We start from the raw sequence: 16,219 nt of genomic DNA on the forward strand, positions 1-16,219 counted from the left end.
AGGGGGAGGGTGTGGCCTACCGAGGCCGCATCTTGGTGGAGTTGACAACGAAGCTGGAGGATCACATCAATAACAAGGTGGAACCCATCCCAAGCGACGATCTCCTGCGTGTGGAGGTAACGCCAACTCAACCAGATTTCAATGACACGTTCCCTACGCAACAGCTCTAGTTAGACACAGCGTTTGAGTCTCGCTTACATATCCGAAGGAGCACAGGTTACAGGCCATTAGTCTTACTTGTAAATAACTGCCACAAAAAATGTTATTGAACAAATATGTTTGATTTTTATTCCACATTTTGTCCTAATTGTATTATCGCAGTCTACGGCTGTGAAACATAGCGCCCCGCTGACAGCTTTGCGCTTACAAGAAGAGCTCGGACACCAAACAAAATGTGCTCGTGATTTGATTCTCATTTTCATCTGAACGGACGTGCGAACTGTGGTTTGCAGAAGTACCTGCGCCGTCGACGCTACAACCTGTGCGCCACCTTCTACTCGGCGACCATGCTGCGCGAGGTCAACGAGCCCATCCAGTTCGAGGTCAGCATCGGCAACTACGGCAACAAGTACGACGTGACTTGCCCGCCGCTCGCCTCCACCACGCAGTACAGCCGCGCGGTGTTTGACGGTGAGCCCACACCCTGCCTGTCCGCCCCACACACATTCCGTACTCCCTTACACAACCGATTCAACCTTCGCATATCGTGTAATTTCATACGATATTCTAAAAAAGGGTTCTGGCTCCATCATCTGGCTGGATTCCTGTCTGGCTGGGTGCCGCGCTGCAAAGCGAGCGATGACGTAGCCCGCATGCTGCTCTCTCCTGGTTAAACAAAATATATATTGCAATGATCAAAAGAGATTATCTCAAGCGATACAGCATCGGAGTCATGGATCAGTGGAAGAGCACTCCCTCGTGTGCCAAGCCGGCATTAATAGCTGCCCACTTACGACATTTGCCCCAACAGGCTGAACGGTTACATGGGGAATATTTGTCTTTTTTGCATTGGTGTTGCACAGGCTGCAGCAGCTACTACCTGCCTTGGGGGAACATAAAGCCGGTGGTGACGCTCACGTCCTACTGGGAGGACGTTGGCCATCGGTTGGAGGCCCTCAACATCCTCATGCACACCCAGCGCCGCCTGGTGGGTGCTTGTGAGCTCGCGGCGTCCGCCATCTCTTGCTGTGTCACTGCCAATGCCAAGTTGACGCCGAGCAAACCCCCACACTTAAAGGTGGTCATGGAAACAAGGCCTTAGGTTTCCAACCGCAAAGAGCTTAGGTTTGTTTTTTTAATGTGGACGTTTTATTACGTCCTTTATATATAAATATATTCTTTACACTTAATTTGCCTGAAGCCAAATAATGACCCAAACACCAACTGAAGCTGTCTTTTTTGTGAGTGGGTTTAAACTGTGGTTTTCATCTTCACAATCATATATTTATTCATCCAGGAATGCCTCAATGGGTCTAAAAACTAGCCTTCACGACAGACTTGCATTGGTTGTTCGACCAGATATTTTTTTCAATGGGGGGTGGGGGTTACAGGCTAAACAGAAGATCATGAACCCTTTGCTGTCCTACCTTCTCGCCGTCTTTATGTCCTGTGGTAATGTATTGTTGACTTTGAAACAATAGAAAAGTTCGTTCAAACCTCCCCGCCTCTGCCCACCCAGCAGTTTAAATTGAGAGGTCGCATGTGGTGAGCTGATGTGTGGTTATGTCACCGTCTTCCAAGACGTCTGACCAGCGTGGAAGAGTAGGCCAAAATACCCTCGAGAGGGGCTCTCTAGAACGTCCTCTAGCCGAGGCCCTTCCACCAGCAGTGACGTGAGTGAGCAATTGCTGGGCTGCACCTTGACCTTGCATTAATTCCTGTAGCAACATTGACCCTTAAGTGGGCGTTTTGACCATTGACACCTGGCCCTCTGGCCCCTGTCCCCCTGACCGCTGAGCAGGAGGTGAACATCGGCCGGGTGCGGGCGACTCTGCAGGCGCGGGAGCCCGTGGAGGCGGTGGCGGTCAGTTGGCTGCACGCCATCGACACTCTCATCGAGGACTGCAGGTACGTCCAGCGCAGGCGCTCAGGGGCTCCCAGGGTCCAAGAAAGGGTCTGGTGCTGCGTGGGTCGAGCGGATGTGCGATTAGAATTGGCGTGCACAGCTCTGCAAAACCACATTTAAATATTGCGGCCTACTGGCAGGCTATTGCCCATATACAGGTCGGTGCTGTGTATCCCCTTGTGCCGCACAGGGACAGCTGCCACTGAAGCGCCCTTGGCTAGGCTGCAGCAGTGGGTAATAGTTGGTTGAAATGAGATGCAATGTAAGGTGCTTACAGTCGCTGAGACATTTAGGCAGCATATACATGCAATTGCAAATCCTTATCCTTAGATGAGATTCGTTGCTTTGATACATTTATTTTGGTTATGTGAGTAAAATAAATGCACATTGAGATTCGTTTTAAAATGCATTCGAGCGATCAATGTAAAATGGAAAAAAATGCAATGATACAGACACAATGAAGGAGACAGTGGCAGAGAGAAAGAGAAAGTGATATTGGCAGAGAGACACACAATGACACAGAGATATCCATTATGGTCCGAGGATCACCCATCCACACTTATTTGAGCAGGAGGTCAACTGAAGGGCAACGTTATTAGGAACGGCAGTCAGTTGGAAGGCAGTGCATTTTTATTGCAATACAAATCCAGTACATTAATACATATATGTCATATAAATGGTATGTACTTGCCAATTGAAATAAATGATTTGATAAATGTGCTTCCGTGAAAGAGGTGCACCCTTACCGAGTATTATATTGGCACCCTTGGCAGATTCAGCCCACCAGCTGGAGCAAAGAAGGTGGGCTGGAAATACAAATAACATTTCAACTCATACTTTTCCAGCTAACCTTGTTGTGTGCGGCTGCTAGGCTGTTTCTCACGGGTTACGAGTATTTTATTTTAAGAGCTATAATTCATTGCATTTCTTTATAGGTTCCCCACAGAGCGCTAATGTGGTATTTTCTCCACTTAACACTCCTCTGGTATGATAATAAATATAAAAATAAAAACTTGAAATAACTCCACTTTGTATGTTCAATTCCTTCCCTTGAAAGTATTATAATTTCGGCACATAACTGCTCATAATGCAGATAGTGATACTATGGCTTTACGTACCACATTATCTATAGGATTGATCATAAATGCAACAAATTAGATTTTTAAGCATTTCAAAGCAGGATATATATTTTTTTTGTTGAATCGTCAAATTCGTAAGCGCCGAACTGCAGCCCCTAAGGCCCTCGCGTCAATCCGGGCCTGCGCATAACGTACGTGTTGTGTGCGCGCGTGTTGTGCCACAGCCAGGCCCTGCCTGAGATCACGGAGCGGCCCAACGTGACTCCGCTGGACCGTGAGGTGTGGCGGGCACGCTCCGCCACGCTCGCGCTCATCCTGCGCTCGGCTCAGCGCCTACGGGAGGAGGCGACGCGCGTCGAGGAGACGTTGTCCGAGCTCGACGATTGGCTCGAGCGGCTCACAGAGCTGACGCGGGAGGTGCGTGCGTGTGTGTGGTGCTCATTGTGGGCACCCAACCGATCGTGTGCCGTACCGGCCTTTATAGGTGCTCACTAACAGCACTTGCCCCAACAGTCTGTTAAGGCTATACGGGGGATATTTGTCTTTGTGTGTGTGTGTGTGTGTTCCTTTATGTCTTGCAGCCCCAGAACAGCATCCCGGATGTGGTGGTTTGGATGCTGCGTGGAGACCGACGGGTGGCATTCGCACGCATCCCGGCCCACGAGGTGATGCACTCCTCACTGGGCCCCCACGCCTGCGGCAAGAACTGTGGCATCACGCAGACCATTGTACTCAAGGTGAACTCGCAGCATCAACACCCGTGCGCACCTAAACACACACGCACGCACGTGCGCGCAGACAATCCTACTCGAGGCGAAGGAACGCACGGCATGCGCGGCACGTGGCCCCATCGCGTTGATGTGGGCACGGCGCGATGGTGAATGGAGGTTGCCACGTGTGCGGCGTGTGTGGTGTGTGCAGTACCCCCAGGACACGCACGGCTTCAAGATACCGGGCCAAGTGCGAGTGCGAATCTGGCTCAGCCTCGCCTCCGACTCTAAGAGCTTCAACGAGACGAGCGAGGGCAAGCTGGCGGTGTTCGCCGAGACCGTGAGTGCGGCACACGGCAGCACAAGGACGGTCGTCACCGCGTCGCCCGCTTTCAGATGCGGTCATCTGGAATATTTGTTACTTCCGATATTAGGAAGCCGCTAGAGCTATCCACCTTTAAATACAGATTGAAAACTCGTGTTTTTTTTAATTAATTTTTTTGTTTAGTTTGTTGTCCTTCCCCCAAACTTCCAATTAGCACGTTTGGCTACGTACGGTGTGAAATAAGTTCAAAATACGTACACCGCGCCACCCCCGATGCCACAGGGATACTCGATGCACAGCACCAGAGCACCATGCCGCATAGTACACCGCACCACGAGGAGCCAGGCATCAGCCCAGCCATCGATAACTGCAACAGACCCTGTGCACGAAGTTGGTATTCAGTTTATTGACACTATCGATAGTGATTTTCAGGAGAGACCAATATGGCCAAAGAAAAACAACAGGGGTTGTTATTGTTGTTGGTGGAGAGGGGTGGTGTAGTGGTTAGCGCGCTATCCTACGAACTTGATGACCTGAGTTTGATTCCTGCTCACGATCAATAACAGTGGATATTTGAATCAGTCTTGTGACTCCCCCTAGATCGACAAAGGTGGCCTGGCGTGGTGCTGACCACCCATCTCCTCAAGTGCCAATACGGTTGTCCCAACAACAGCCTCTGAAGTCTATACGGAGTATCGTTGTGTTTGCCCTTGCACGTGATTCTGCAGTATGAAAACCAGACGCGGTTGGCGCTCGTGGGTGGCTGGGGCACCACAGGGCTCACGCGACACAAGTTCTCCGACGTCACAGGGCACATCAAGCTGCCCATGCACAGCTTCCTGCCGCCCCTCGGCTGGCAGTGGGATGGAGACTGGTTTGTCAGCCCGGAGCGCAGGTCAGTGTGTGTGTGTGTGTGAGTAGGTCGACTCAGCCTCGAATGAGTACCTGGTGCGATGTGTAAACATCGCCACTGGGGAGACAAAGGCGGCCAGGCGCAATGCTGGCCACCCACCTCCTCGTGTGCCGTTCCGGCCTTCATAGGTGCTCGCTAACAGCACTTGACCCAACAGTCTGTTACAGGTTATATGGGGGATTTTTATCTTTGTGTGTATGAGTGCGTGCTGGGTGCAGTGGTGCACTACTGCGTAGGTGTTTCATAGTCGCGCTGTACGGCTCTCCGATGCGTTTTCAGGTCGTGCTGCGTGTTGTTTTGCACGATGTCTGACGTTTTCCACATCATCAGTAACTGAGTTTCAGTTGCTGAAGAAGTGCCCAGCACGTGGTACCGAAGGGTGCCGTAAATTGCTTGACGTGAACCTCCGCCAAGTCGGCTCGGCCTGGGGAGTCCACTTCCCAGGCAATGTGTTGACGTGCGTGGTTTTCGTCCCTTCCACGTTCGTGTGTGTGGAGCAGTTGCTCGGTAGCAGGAATTCTTGTGTGTCTATTTAACAAGGCGAGACAGGCGGCAGATCGTGTGTGTGTATATCTGTGTTTCACAACTACGTCAGCCTCCTGCACGAGGCCGATGCGGGCCACATGGAGTTCACGGATGAAGTGTTTGAGAGCAACCTCCGCCTCCCCGGGGGACAGTGGCGAGCGCTTTCTGACAACTACACGGACGTGGTGAGCGCGCACCCCGTCGTTATAAACCGTCTTAATTACCGCGGGGATAATGAATGCGAGAAAGCCTTCCACCGTCAGTCATCAACCTCTGCATGCAGCAAAGTGTGTCGGTCTGCTCATTGCGCAACAGAATGGAGAGAAGCTGCCACCGCTCGCGGACATCGAGTGTCCCGCCGGCTGGTTCTGGGAGGAGGCTTGGACGGTGGACACCAAACGTGCCGTTGACGAGAGTGGTAATTTCCCCGTACAAAGACAGACATTCCCCGTGTAACGTTTTCAGGCCGTTGGGGCAAGCGTCGTTAGCGGGCACCCGTGGAGGCGCACGAGAGTGCGGTGCCGCAAGCACCATGCAGGCCGCCTTTATCTCCCTTGCGTTGGTGTTTAGCGCATTGCACCAGGTACTCGGTTAGTGCTAATTCGCCACTTGTGTAGGCCATGAACGGGAATCAAACTCGGGTCACCGGGTTCGTAGCACAGTTGGCTAACCTCTACGCCACTACTCCCTGCTCACTACCTTTCTTTGTCTTTGTTCTGTGCACACAGACATGCCCTCATACACACTCACATGCAAACAATGGTTATGTATACGTTCAAATCACAAGTCGGTGATCAGCTCAGCTTAAAATCCTTGCAGGATTGATAAATTTGGGAACATTTTGTAGGATTTCGCCAGTGGTTGCTCAACGCAGGGACCGGTTGGCAGATGCGGCGGCTTCGAAATGAGCGTCGGTCACGCGTGCAGGCTGGGAGTACGGGGTGACTATCCCCCCGGACGCACGGCCCCGGGCCTGGGTGCCAGCGGAGAAGATGTACCACACTAACCGGAGACGACGCTGGGCCAGGGCACGCAGGAGGGACACCCGCAAGGCCGCCAAGCTGCCCAGGGTACCCGCCGATTATAAACCACACACAATAACAAAGACCCCCCCCCCGCATAATAGCCTATTAACAGACTGTTGGAGGGAGTGGTGGCGTTGTGGTACAAACTCGGCAACCCGAGTTTGATTCCCGCTCGTGGCCAACACCAACGACGATTATCTGAACCAGTCATGGGACTCCCCTAGGTCGACTCAGCCTTTAAAAGTACTTGGTGCGGTGTGTAAACATTACGACTAGGGAGACAAAGGCGGCGGGGCGTGGTGCTGGCCACCCACCCCCTCGTGTGCCGTGCCGACCTTCATACAGTAGGTTCTACTCGATAACAGCACTTGCCCCAAAATATACACACACAGGTATATACCCACAGGTAGGCATAGATTGGCTGTGCCTCCTGGCCACTTTACCCAAACCTGTCTACCTTCGTAAAGGTCCTTAATGATCTTGAGCAGAAGGTTAGTGACCGCATAAGTACCATCCAAAGCCTTGGCCTCAATATAGAGATAACAACGTAGGCTTTGGGCAAGTAAATTGACTACAATTACAAACGTGCGGATGCAGGAATGCAAACACAAATACACACGCACAACGATTATCCTTTAAATCTGGACAGAATATCAATGACGGTGCTTTAAGTGGGCAGCCATAAAGGCCAGAACTGACAATTTGACACGTATGTTGGTATGCTGAACTTCTTTCGTACCGTACGTCGCCAACCGTGCTAATCGGAGGTGCAGCACGTGTGGAGAGCATTGCAAACAGTCGCCATTTTGTCCCAAACTTTTTAATGTTCACATGCCTAAAAAGGCCTGCTTTGATGGTCTTGGTGGGTGTGGTGGGAAATCATGCGAGTCTCATCACCGCGGTCACTCTGAACGCCTCGTCCACTGTGTCACAGAGAACAACTTGCGTCGTGTGAAACCAGCTGCCGCCTTCAACGCAATTCCTGTTCTGAATTGACGCAGACTTGTGCCTGTGGGTGTGCGAGCAGCTGAAGCCCGAGGAGCAGGGCGAGGGCTGGGAGTATGCGTCGCTCTTCGGCTGGCGCTACCACCTGGAGATGCGCAAGACGGACACGTCGCGGCGCCGCCGCTGGAGGAGGCAGATGGAGCCGAGCGAGAGGCTCGGGCCTAGCGCTGTCTTCCAGCTGGAGGGGGCATTGGTGTGTGCCTAGGGGTGTGTGCCTAGGGGTGTGTGGAACGGAAGTGAAGTGGTTATCGCCCTGCGCTACGAAGCTGAAGGCCCGAGTTTGATTCCGCTCACGGCCACCACCAGCGACGATTGTCTGAACTGGTGCTGGGCCTCCCCTAGGTCGACTCAGCATCAATTGAGTACCTGGTGTGATGCGTAAACATCGCCACTGGGGAAACAGTGCCATCCACCCACCCCCTCGTGTGCCGTGTCATCCTTCATAGTTGCTCGCTAACAGCACTTGCCCCAACAGCAATTTGAGGGTGTAAGGGGGATCTTTGTGTTGGTATATGCAGGTGGACAGTGCGTGGGATGATGACGAAGGAAAGAAGGTCTCCAAGCCTGTGCTCGGAGTCAGCTCCCCCACCATTTCTTGCATCTTTGAGCGTGAGCATCGCGTTGTATATTACACAGTCATCATGCACCCATCGTGCACCTGTGCATCGTTCAGACAACCTACACAAAAAAACACAGGTGTATGTGTTCATGCATTGCGGTATACACGTACATGTGTAATTCATTCAGCGAGAGCACAGTGGTGAGTATGACGGTCAAGGCTGATGGACTGCCCTTGTGCATCAGGTGTGGTCGTTCATTAATGCATGGCGCGTTTCTCTTGCTCCACTCACAGAGGGCTACCGGTACCACCTGCGATGCTACCTCTACCAGGCGCGTGAGCTCATTGCTCTGGACAAGGACAGCTTCTCAGGTTTGTGGCACTGGCATCGAAAAACATCGTTTGTGAGGTTTGCCATCAGATTGAGCCTGGATAAAGCCATAGCCTGAACAAAACCATAGCCTGAACAAAACCATAGCCTGAACAAAACCATAGTCTGAACAAAACCATAGCCTGAACAAAACCATCGCCTCAACAAAACCATAGCCTGAACAAAACCATAGCCTGAACAAAACCATAGCCTGAACAAAACCATAGCCTGAACAAAACCATAGCCTGAACAAAACCATAGCCCAGCGAGCTACGCTCCCGCCATGGAGTCATCCAGTGAGCGGTCAGCAATGTGCGTCCCCCCAACAGGCCCCCGAGTGTTCAATGAGATGTACCTCTGCTGCAAAGCGAATATCAAAGACCCAAGTAGAGGTTTTTAGGTTAGATCACGTAAATATAAATGCCGTTTAACGCTTGGTCGCGAAAGCCTACGTGTTAAACTGATCAAAGACCCTGTGAAATCTCACAAGAATAAACAATCGTGCAATATGTCAGTGTCTGAAAATGGAAAAGTAGTATATGCAGTATAATGGTACTGATTGAGTGAATGTGTCTGAATGCTTAAAGAGGCATGGGTGGATGCTCACCTCCATTGATGGCCCTGGGACAGTGGATGAAAGTCTACATTACTATGACAGGGGCCTGTCTATCCAATAGACTGGATGATAATGATGCCTTTACACATTTCAGCTCTGCTTTTAAAAAAACAGAAATACTGCGTGTCAATGAACGGTCACTTGTTTATACAAAACTGACCGCATGAGCTGTTTTCAAGCAATACTCTTTCATCAGCTCATTTTAGGATGACGTTCTATGATTTTCTCAAAAAATCCACCCTGCTTGTGGAGCCTTCCTTTACCCTGGCACTGATTAAATGTCGACTTTTGACTCGTACAAAAAAATCCCAATGCCTATACGAAAAGGTCTCCCGGAACAATGTCCGAGCTACGCGTCCGAGCACTGCACGGTGGGGGACAACGCAGCTGCGGGCACTAGTAGCCTCCTGTAGGGTCACTAGATGGCAGGCGCTCCACACCACCACTCCACCGGGGAACTCCTTCCAAGCGAGGACATCTCGGCTGACCTCCATGCCGGTGGCTGTCGTGAGGGTACACTCGCACTCACGTGTGCAGCTCTAAATGCGTTGATTATGTAGGAAAAGAAGTTTTTATCCGGTTACATTCCGTTTGTGCCCTTAATATCCAGGTACAAATAAGACCATGTTACTCCACAACCGAGATAGGTTTCATTAGCCCTGACATGGTCTATCTCCCCACATCGCCGCTTGGCGTTATAGGCCTTTGGGCCAGTGCTCAGCAACCGTGATAAAAATAAAAAAATACTTAAAGATCATGATATTATTTCTGCGGAGAAAAGTCAGTGGTTATCTGTGTCCACAGGACTGGGAAAAATCAAATAAAATGTGCAAGCCGAAATGTATACATCGTTATTTGGTGCTATCATTGGTGAAGAGGCCGAGACCATTAACTTGTTACACATGAGAGTCTGGCTTAGTTCTAGGCAGCTGGCTAGATTCAAACATAGACTCTCATTTGTACATGCTGTAAATGAACGCACCTTGTAAACCCTGTGAAATGACTTGCAGAAAATCCCGAATTTGACAAAGGCAAAACGGTAAAATTAAAGTTCAAGCTCGCGTGCGTGTATGCGTGTTTAAATGTAGGTAGAAGTGAAGTAACTACATTGGCAGTGGTCGGGGTTGGCCTGGGCCCACCAGGCCATCAGATATTTTTCCTGTGTTGGTCCCCCACGCACTCGGCCCAGCGTAAATCATTTGCTGGCTGATTGAGGTTGAGATTTAAGTTTGGGCCAAGTTTGACATGGCCCAACTCCAGGACCAGCTTACCGGCCAAATGCCCGGTTGCTTGATGGCCCAATCCAAGCTGGTAGGTGGTGTATGGGTTTCGGCCGATAACGCCTCACTGCCGTTGTCATTAACACTGCCTTATTAACAGAAAATATAAAGTGTGCTGACACTCGTGGCAGTGACCCTCCATCAGAGGCTTTTTAGAACGGTAATGTTTTTAATAAAACGTTACATCGGTTCGTGACCGGCCCAAACGCGCCAAGTCTACACGCTCGTGCCGACGTGATTGAAAACAGTGTTTTGCCCAGAGGAAGAGCTCAACGCGAGTCGTTAATGAGCGGGCTGGCCCGAGTGTTCCACAGGCTCTCAGTGACTGTGCGAGTGTTCCATGTCGCGCTGATTGGGGCTGGAACCCGAGCGTGTGCTAACTGTGGTCCTGCTTGCACCGACTGGAGGCGACTGGTGGATACCATCACAGACCCACTGTTGCCGGCATCCCCAAGCGATGCACATGGAATGGATGCACTAATTAATTTACCAGTTTGTAATTTATGAGGTCATTAAGTATGAAGCAATTGCGATTTAGAATTCCGGATAACAATTACTCATTTGATGCGTATTGATAACTGTTACTGATCAGGTGACTGACGTTATTTCTAACGATCTTCTGAAAGAATAGATTAACATTTGCCATCTTTTTTTAATGTAGGCCATCAGATTTGATGGCCGCAAGGTTGACTAGTTTAACTCAAAGGGCAAGGAACAGCTACTCGTGATCAGATATGATGTACAGCAGTATGAGAGACAGACAAAATGTTTAGATATTGCGAAAGTCATAGACACAAAGATAGGTAATACAAGTAAATGCAAATAAAAACCTACAGAGACAGATTCAGAGATAACTTGAGATGCAGTATGGCCAACGCACCGGGCAAAGGGGCTTGTGCATAGCTCGTCATAGAGATAGGCACTTTAATATTTGTGATGGTGCTCACGTTGAATCTAGTGCTTTGGCGGATTTGGTGTATACCACAGAGGTGCTGTACGTGAGAAACTCACGTGCAAGGGGTAGTGAGGTGTGAGTTTCGGGCAGTATGGAAAGTAGGTCGATAAGCTGTTATTCAATGGAGTTTGCACTTTCCATATTTGGGTGGACTTTCGTGATATCCCAGTTGCTGGAGGACTTGAACAAAAAACATCTATGCACGTAATAGGTGCTCGCTAACAGCGCTAACTAGTCTGCAAGGCGAAATGGGAGGGGGGGGCTCTTTGTGTGTGTGTGCGCGTGTGAGAGCTCGCGCCTGTGCACCCGTTGCTTGGCGTGCGAACATCATCGGGCCCCGAGCTGGTGCGCGGTGCAAACTCCACGCCGGATTCCTTGGCTCGTCCGAGCGTACGAACGCGGACCTGAATAGGCAGCGGTAGACAGTTACGTCTCCCCCCCCCCCCCCCCCCGCGCTACATAATATGTGTGGGAGTGTGTGTGGCGCCCTCCAGGGAGGTGGCGCTGGGGAGCGGGGACGTCGGCCCCGTGGTTTACAGTGAGAAAGGTGTCGAGGTCAATTGACTCTCGCGGTGTAAGCGGGCCGCCTGGCAGCGGGATGAGACATCATACGCCAGACTATTATTTATACGACCCCAATACCGGGTGCAAAGGCTACGCGGTGGTTAGTCGTGTGCGTGCGCGTCCGTGTGTCTCACAAAAAAAAGCTTAAAAGGGCACTGGGGATTTTTAGATCCAAGGTTCTCACGTGATTTTCAGAATTTGGAGACGGACGTAAATATCGGAGTGGGAGTGGAGTGCAGCTATTATTTGCGTGTGTCTGCATCTGTGCAACTACAGAGATTCGCTTTCACCTTGGAGACCTTCGCAAACATGTCTGTAAGCGATGACCAATGAAGCTTAAGTGGTGAAGGGTTGGTTTGGCCAATAGCACACTTGTCTTGCTTACTAGCTCTTCCCACTATCGATGTGCACATACAAGCAGTTACTGATTTTAGGCTAGGTTGGCCTAAGTGAGAATCTGGTTTGGTTCTGATACCGAAGGATATTGGTAGTCTCCTGGTCTAGCACACTACCCTCTCCTGGCCTACCAGGATCATAGGACTCTGCTGTAGTCACTCGGTATATGTGAGTACATATGTATATGGACATGTCTTTACTTTCTTAATGCTGTTTTAAGATATATTTTGGCAGCTGGATAGCATTTTAGTCAGCGTACTGCAAGCTCAGTTCGCACTTTGGGCAAGACAGTCACCAGATTATTATTATTCTGCAGAATATCAAAGTATGAATTATTTTAAAATGGACATTAAAGGCACGGTGCGATCATTTGCAAGAGTCGGCTATTGTGTGTTTCGTCATTGCCTCATGGCTTATATCCCGCATGTGGGATCAGATGCAATTAGGTTTCTAAAGTAACGTCTGTCCTCACATAGCTGTGGTCTTTCAAGTCTAATTTGCTAATGAGGTAATCATGAATTTCCATGGGTCCTCAGAATAAACGCTTAAAGGAATTGATTTCAGAATGATAATGTGCACTCTGCACACAAACTTAGCATATGTTCATTATCTATGTAGATTTTCCAAAACAGTTTTTTTTATAATAAGAAAACATCAACAACACAACTTTGTTCTAAGGAACGTAGGGTTGTTTTAACACAATTATGACCATTTAGAAGGGATATTGCCCATGCAAATTGTTCGCGTAGCTAAAACGAGTAGGATTGAGATAACTATTCAAACTTGTGTTTTCACTACATTTATAAATGTCCTCTACTTCACCTCTTTCTCTCTTACCCTCTCCTTGACCCCCCCCCCCCCCTTGTGCCCCCACCTACGATCCTCCCTCCTCGCCCTCCTCTGTGTCTCTGTGTCTCCCTCTCTCTGTGTGTCCCTCTCTCTGTGTGTCCCTCTCTCTGTGTGTCCCTCTCTCTGTGTGTCCCTCTCTCTGTGTGTCCCTCTCTCTGTGTGTCCCTCTCTCTGTGTCTCCGTCTCTGTGTCTCCCTCTCTCTGTGTGTCCCTCTCTCTGTGTGTCCCTCTCTCTGTGTGTCCCTCTCTCTGTGTGTCCCTCTCTCTGTGTCTCCCTCTCTCTGTGTCTCCCTCTCTCTGTGTGTCCCTCTCTCTGTGTGTCCCTCTCTCTGTGTGTCCCTCTCTCTGTGTGTCCCTCTCTCTGTGTCTCCCTCTCTCTGTGTGTCCCTCTCTCTGTGTGTCCCTCTCTCTGTGTCTCCCTCTCTCTGTGTGTCCCTCTCTCTGTGTCTCCCTCTCTCTGTGTGTCCCTCTCTCTGTGTGTCCCTCTCTTTATGCGCACCAGCCTAGGCGACAGCTCGCGTACGCACGCGCGGCTGCCCCTCCATCGCCAGTCAGATTTGCGACACTTGCTGCCATTTAGCGCCACAAATCCCCGGCTTGCGGACAGCTTTACGGAGCCAGTGGACGCATTTCTGCTGTGGCCCCCACCCATTTCTCCTTCAACACCCTTTGAGACTCCCCCCCCCACCGACCACCCCCCCTCCCCCTGCCCCCCCCCCCTCCCCTCCTGGGCTCACCTCCACCCCCCACTAACTGCAACCCCTCCCAGACAGATTTAGGGCCGATCCCAGCCTTGCCTCCTGTAAAACGCACAGTGGATGCCATTCATGGTTCAGGGCCCCAGGCAGGTGTAGGTCTGGCAGAAGGCACATCCTACACAGATTGTATATTGACAGGGAACTAGCAGACAAATGTTTATTTGGAATGGATGTTTACTTTCTCAACACAGTCTTGAATATTCTTTGGTTCTTTCGGTAAGGTCACGTAGAATGAGAATAAAATCATAAATAAAATAAAATGACACAATAAAATTATCACGACAGTCTTGAATGTTGTGGCTACCTTACTTCTTCATGTTGCTCTCAAAAATTACGTCGTGAGGTGAAGAAATGTCCTTTAAAATATCCTCAGTCATGGAATGAACCCACAAGAAACGAGATCTCGTGTCACTTTTAAAATATAATAATGCAAATTTATAATGTGCATTCCATCATAGGATCCCAATGCGCAAGAAACCCCATTTGGCACTCCATAGTTCCATAGTTTATTTATTTTGGTATAGCCCTGTGAGCCATTCGGCTCTTGAATCGGGTGCAACCGCAACAACAAAAAAACATGAACAAGAAAACTCCATCATCTGCAGAGTTGTTTGCCACATTCCGTTAATCCAATGTTTGTAAACTTCTGTACTATAACCTGGGTCAGCCTGGATTGTATGAAAAGTGCATTTATTTAATGGGTTTTGAGCAGTCATAAGTGACCAGGCAGGAGGCCATTACTTCGCCCACTCCCCTTGCGATCCTGGTTTACTGACAGATTACCATCCATATTTAAATTCATCTTTTTAGCTCGTTTACATGGGCACAAACTATCCCATTATTGATGGAGGTTTATATGAGAGTTACAAAATGAACATAGAAAAATACCTGGAAGAAAAACAAGGCATTATTTTGCACAAAAAAAGGTTTGGCATACCAACACGGTTTAAAATTATCCTTGGAAACGGTAGACAGTCAGTGCAACAGAACACATCTCCAAAGAGAACTGCACTGTTGTGGCACAACAAAGGCAAAGCGTTGATTCCCCTGCGAGATGAAATTACGCGGGCATCTGATAAATCTACATCCTTTGAACGCAGGGGCTTCAGCAGCCACATGCTCCCTCGGAAAGCCCGCGCAGATCTGAAACAAACTCGCTGCACCTCCGAAGCCAAATCGCCCCTCCCCGGCGCTCACCCTTCTCCACGAGCAGATTTGTGGCGCTCTTCAGATATACGAGGATGTGCGTGCATGCCGCACATTTGGCGGTCGGGTGCACACTCAATCGCAGGACGGTGGCACGGGGAATGCCAGCGACGGTGCATGGGGAGGGTGGCTGGTGTTGTGTGGGAGGAACCCGTTTTATAAATCAGTCTGAGCCCCCTTTGCCCATAATCAATGGCCCAATTACCACAACCCACAAATTATTTTCTGCACGGCATTAGCAAAGTGCAATGTCGCTGTTAAATGATTACTATTATAATTAAAAGATCCTGACATTTTTTTTTGCAAAAGCCAGTTATATAACATTTTCAAATGCTCATGTCGAGCGCACTACAGTTGAAGCACGGTTAAGGAACCTGTGTTTGTGCTCAAATACAGCAGGCCGCCAGGAACAATACAATAGAAAATGTGAAATATTATTACAAAGCTATGGAAAAATGATTTCGTGATAATTGTGACATCGTGAAAATGACATCGTATCGAGGAGTGAGAAGTCATTTCGCGGCACATGTATGCAAAAGTCCGAAGGGTGAGAGATCTCCGTGTCTTTTGCGCGAGCGCAGACCCGTACGCCGTGGCGTCGTTTCTGCATCAGTCTCAGAAGTCGGCCACGGTGCGTGGCTCCCTCAACCCGACGTGGGACCAGACGCTGGTCTTCCAGGAGGTGGAGATCTACGGGGACCCCAATGTCACGGCCATCAACCCTCCCCACATCATCATCGAGATATTCGATCAGGACTCCTACGTGAGGCTCTCTCGCGCACAGAGACAAAGGCGCACACAAACACGGGCGCAAGTTGTTGCGTACACTCAAGGGACGGAAGCACTCTGAATTGACACGTCCACATCAGTGGCAGGTGGCGTCTGAACTTGCCCTCTGCCTGCTCTGAGTTGACTGAGCCTTAAACATCAACCTGATGAGGAGTGTAAACATCAGCAATGCGAGAGACAAAGGGGGTCAGTGGGTGGCGCTGGCCACAAGCCCCTGCATGTGGCATTTG

The 16,219-nt window shown here is 49.9% G+C and overlaps 1 protein-coding gene across 3 annotated transcripts in view; it reads left to right on the forward strand.

Annotated features, from left to right (window-relative positions):
* LOC116940442 (dysferlin-like) overlaps positions 1–16,219 on the forward strand; it is a 207,273-nt gene that overhangs the window by 29,350 nt on the left and 161,704 nt on the right. For all 3 annotated transcript variants that reach the window (XM_032950274.2, XM_032950273.2, XM_032950275.2), the window contains exons 18-32: positions 3–116; positions 453–630; positions 1,023–1,147; positions 1,961–2,067; positions 3,369–3,561; positions 3,726–3,881; positions 4,066–4,194; positions 4,908–5,074; positions 5,688–5,802; positions 5,933–6,035; positions 6,545–6,687; positions 7,670–7,840; positions 8,166–8,256; positions 8,501–8,578; positions 15,782–15,963. In XM_032950274.2, the coding sequence (XP_032806165.2) occupies positions 3–116; positions 453–630; positions 1,023–1,147; positions 1,961–2,067; positions 3,369–3,561; positions 3,726–3,881; positions 4,066–4,194; positions 4,908–5,074; positions 5,688–5,802; positions 5,933–6,035; positions 6,545–6,687; positions 7,670–7,840; positions 8,166–8,256; positions 8,501–8,578; positions 15,782–15,963 (2,052 nt within the window). The remainder of the gene's footprint in view (positions 1–2; positions 117–452; positions 631–1,022; positions 1,148–1,960; positions 2,068–3,368; positions 3,562–3,725; positions 3,882–4,065; positions 4,195–4,907; positions 5,075–5,687; positions 5,803–5,932; positions 6,036–6,544; positions 6,688–7,669; positions 7,841–8,165; positions 8,257–8,500; positions 8,579–15,781; positions 15,964–16,219) is intronic.

Source organism: Petromyzon marinus, chromosome 9 (genome assembly GCF_048934315.1).
Source record: "Petromyzon marinus isolate PM22_M1 ecotype Great Lakes invasive population chromosome 9, UKy_Petmar_22M1.pri1.0, whole genome shotgun sequence".
In the NCBI taxonomy this organism is placed as follows: domain Eukaryota; kingdom Metazoa; phylum Chordata; class Hyperoartia; order Petromyzontiformes; family Petromyzontidae; genus Petromyzon; species Petromyzon marinus.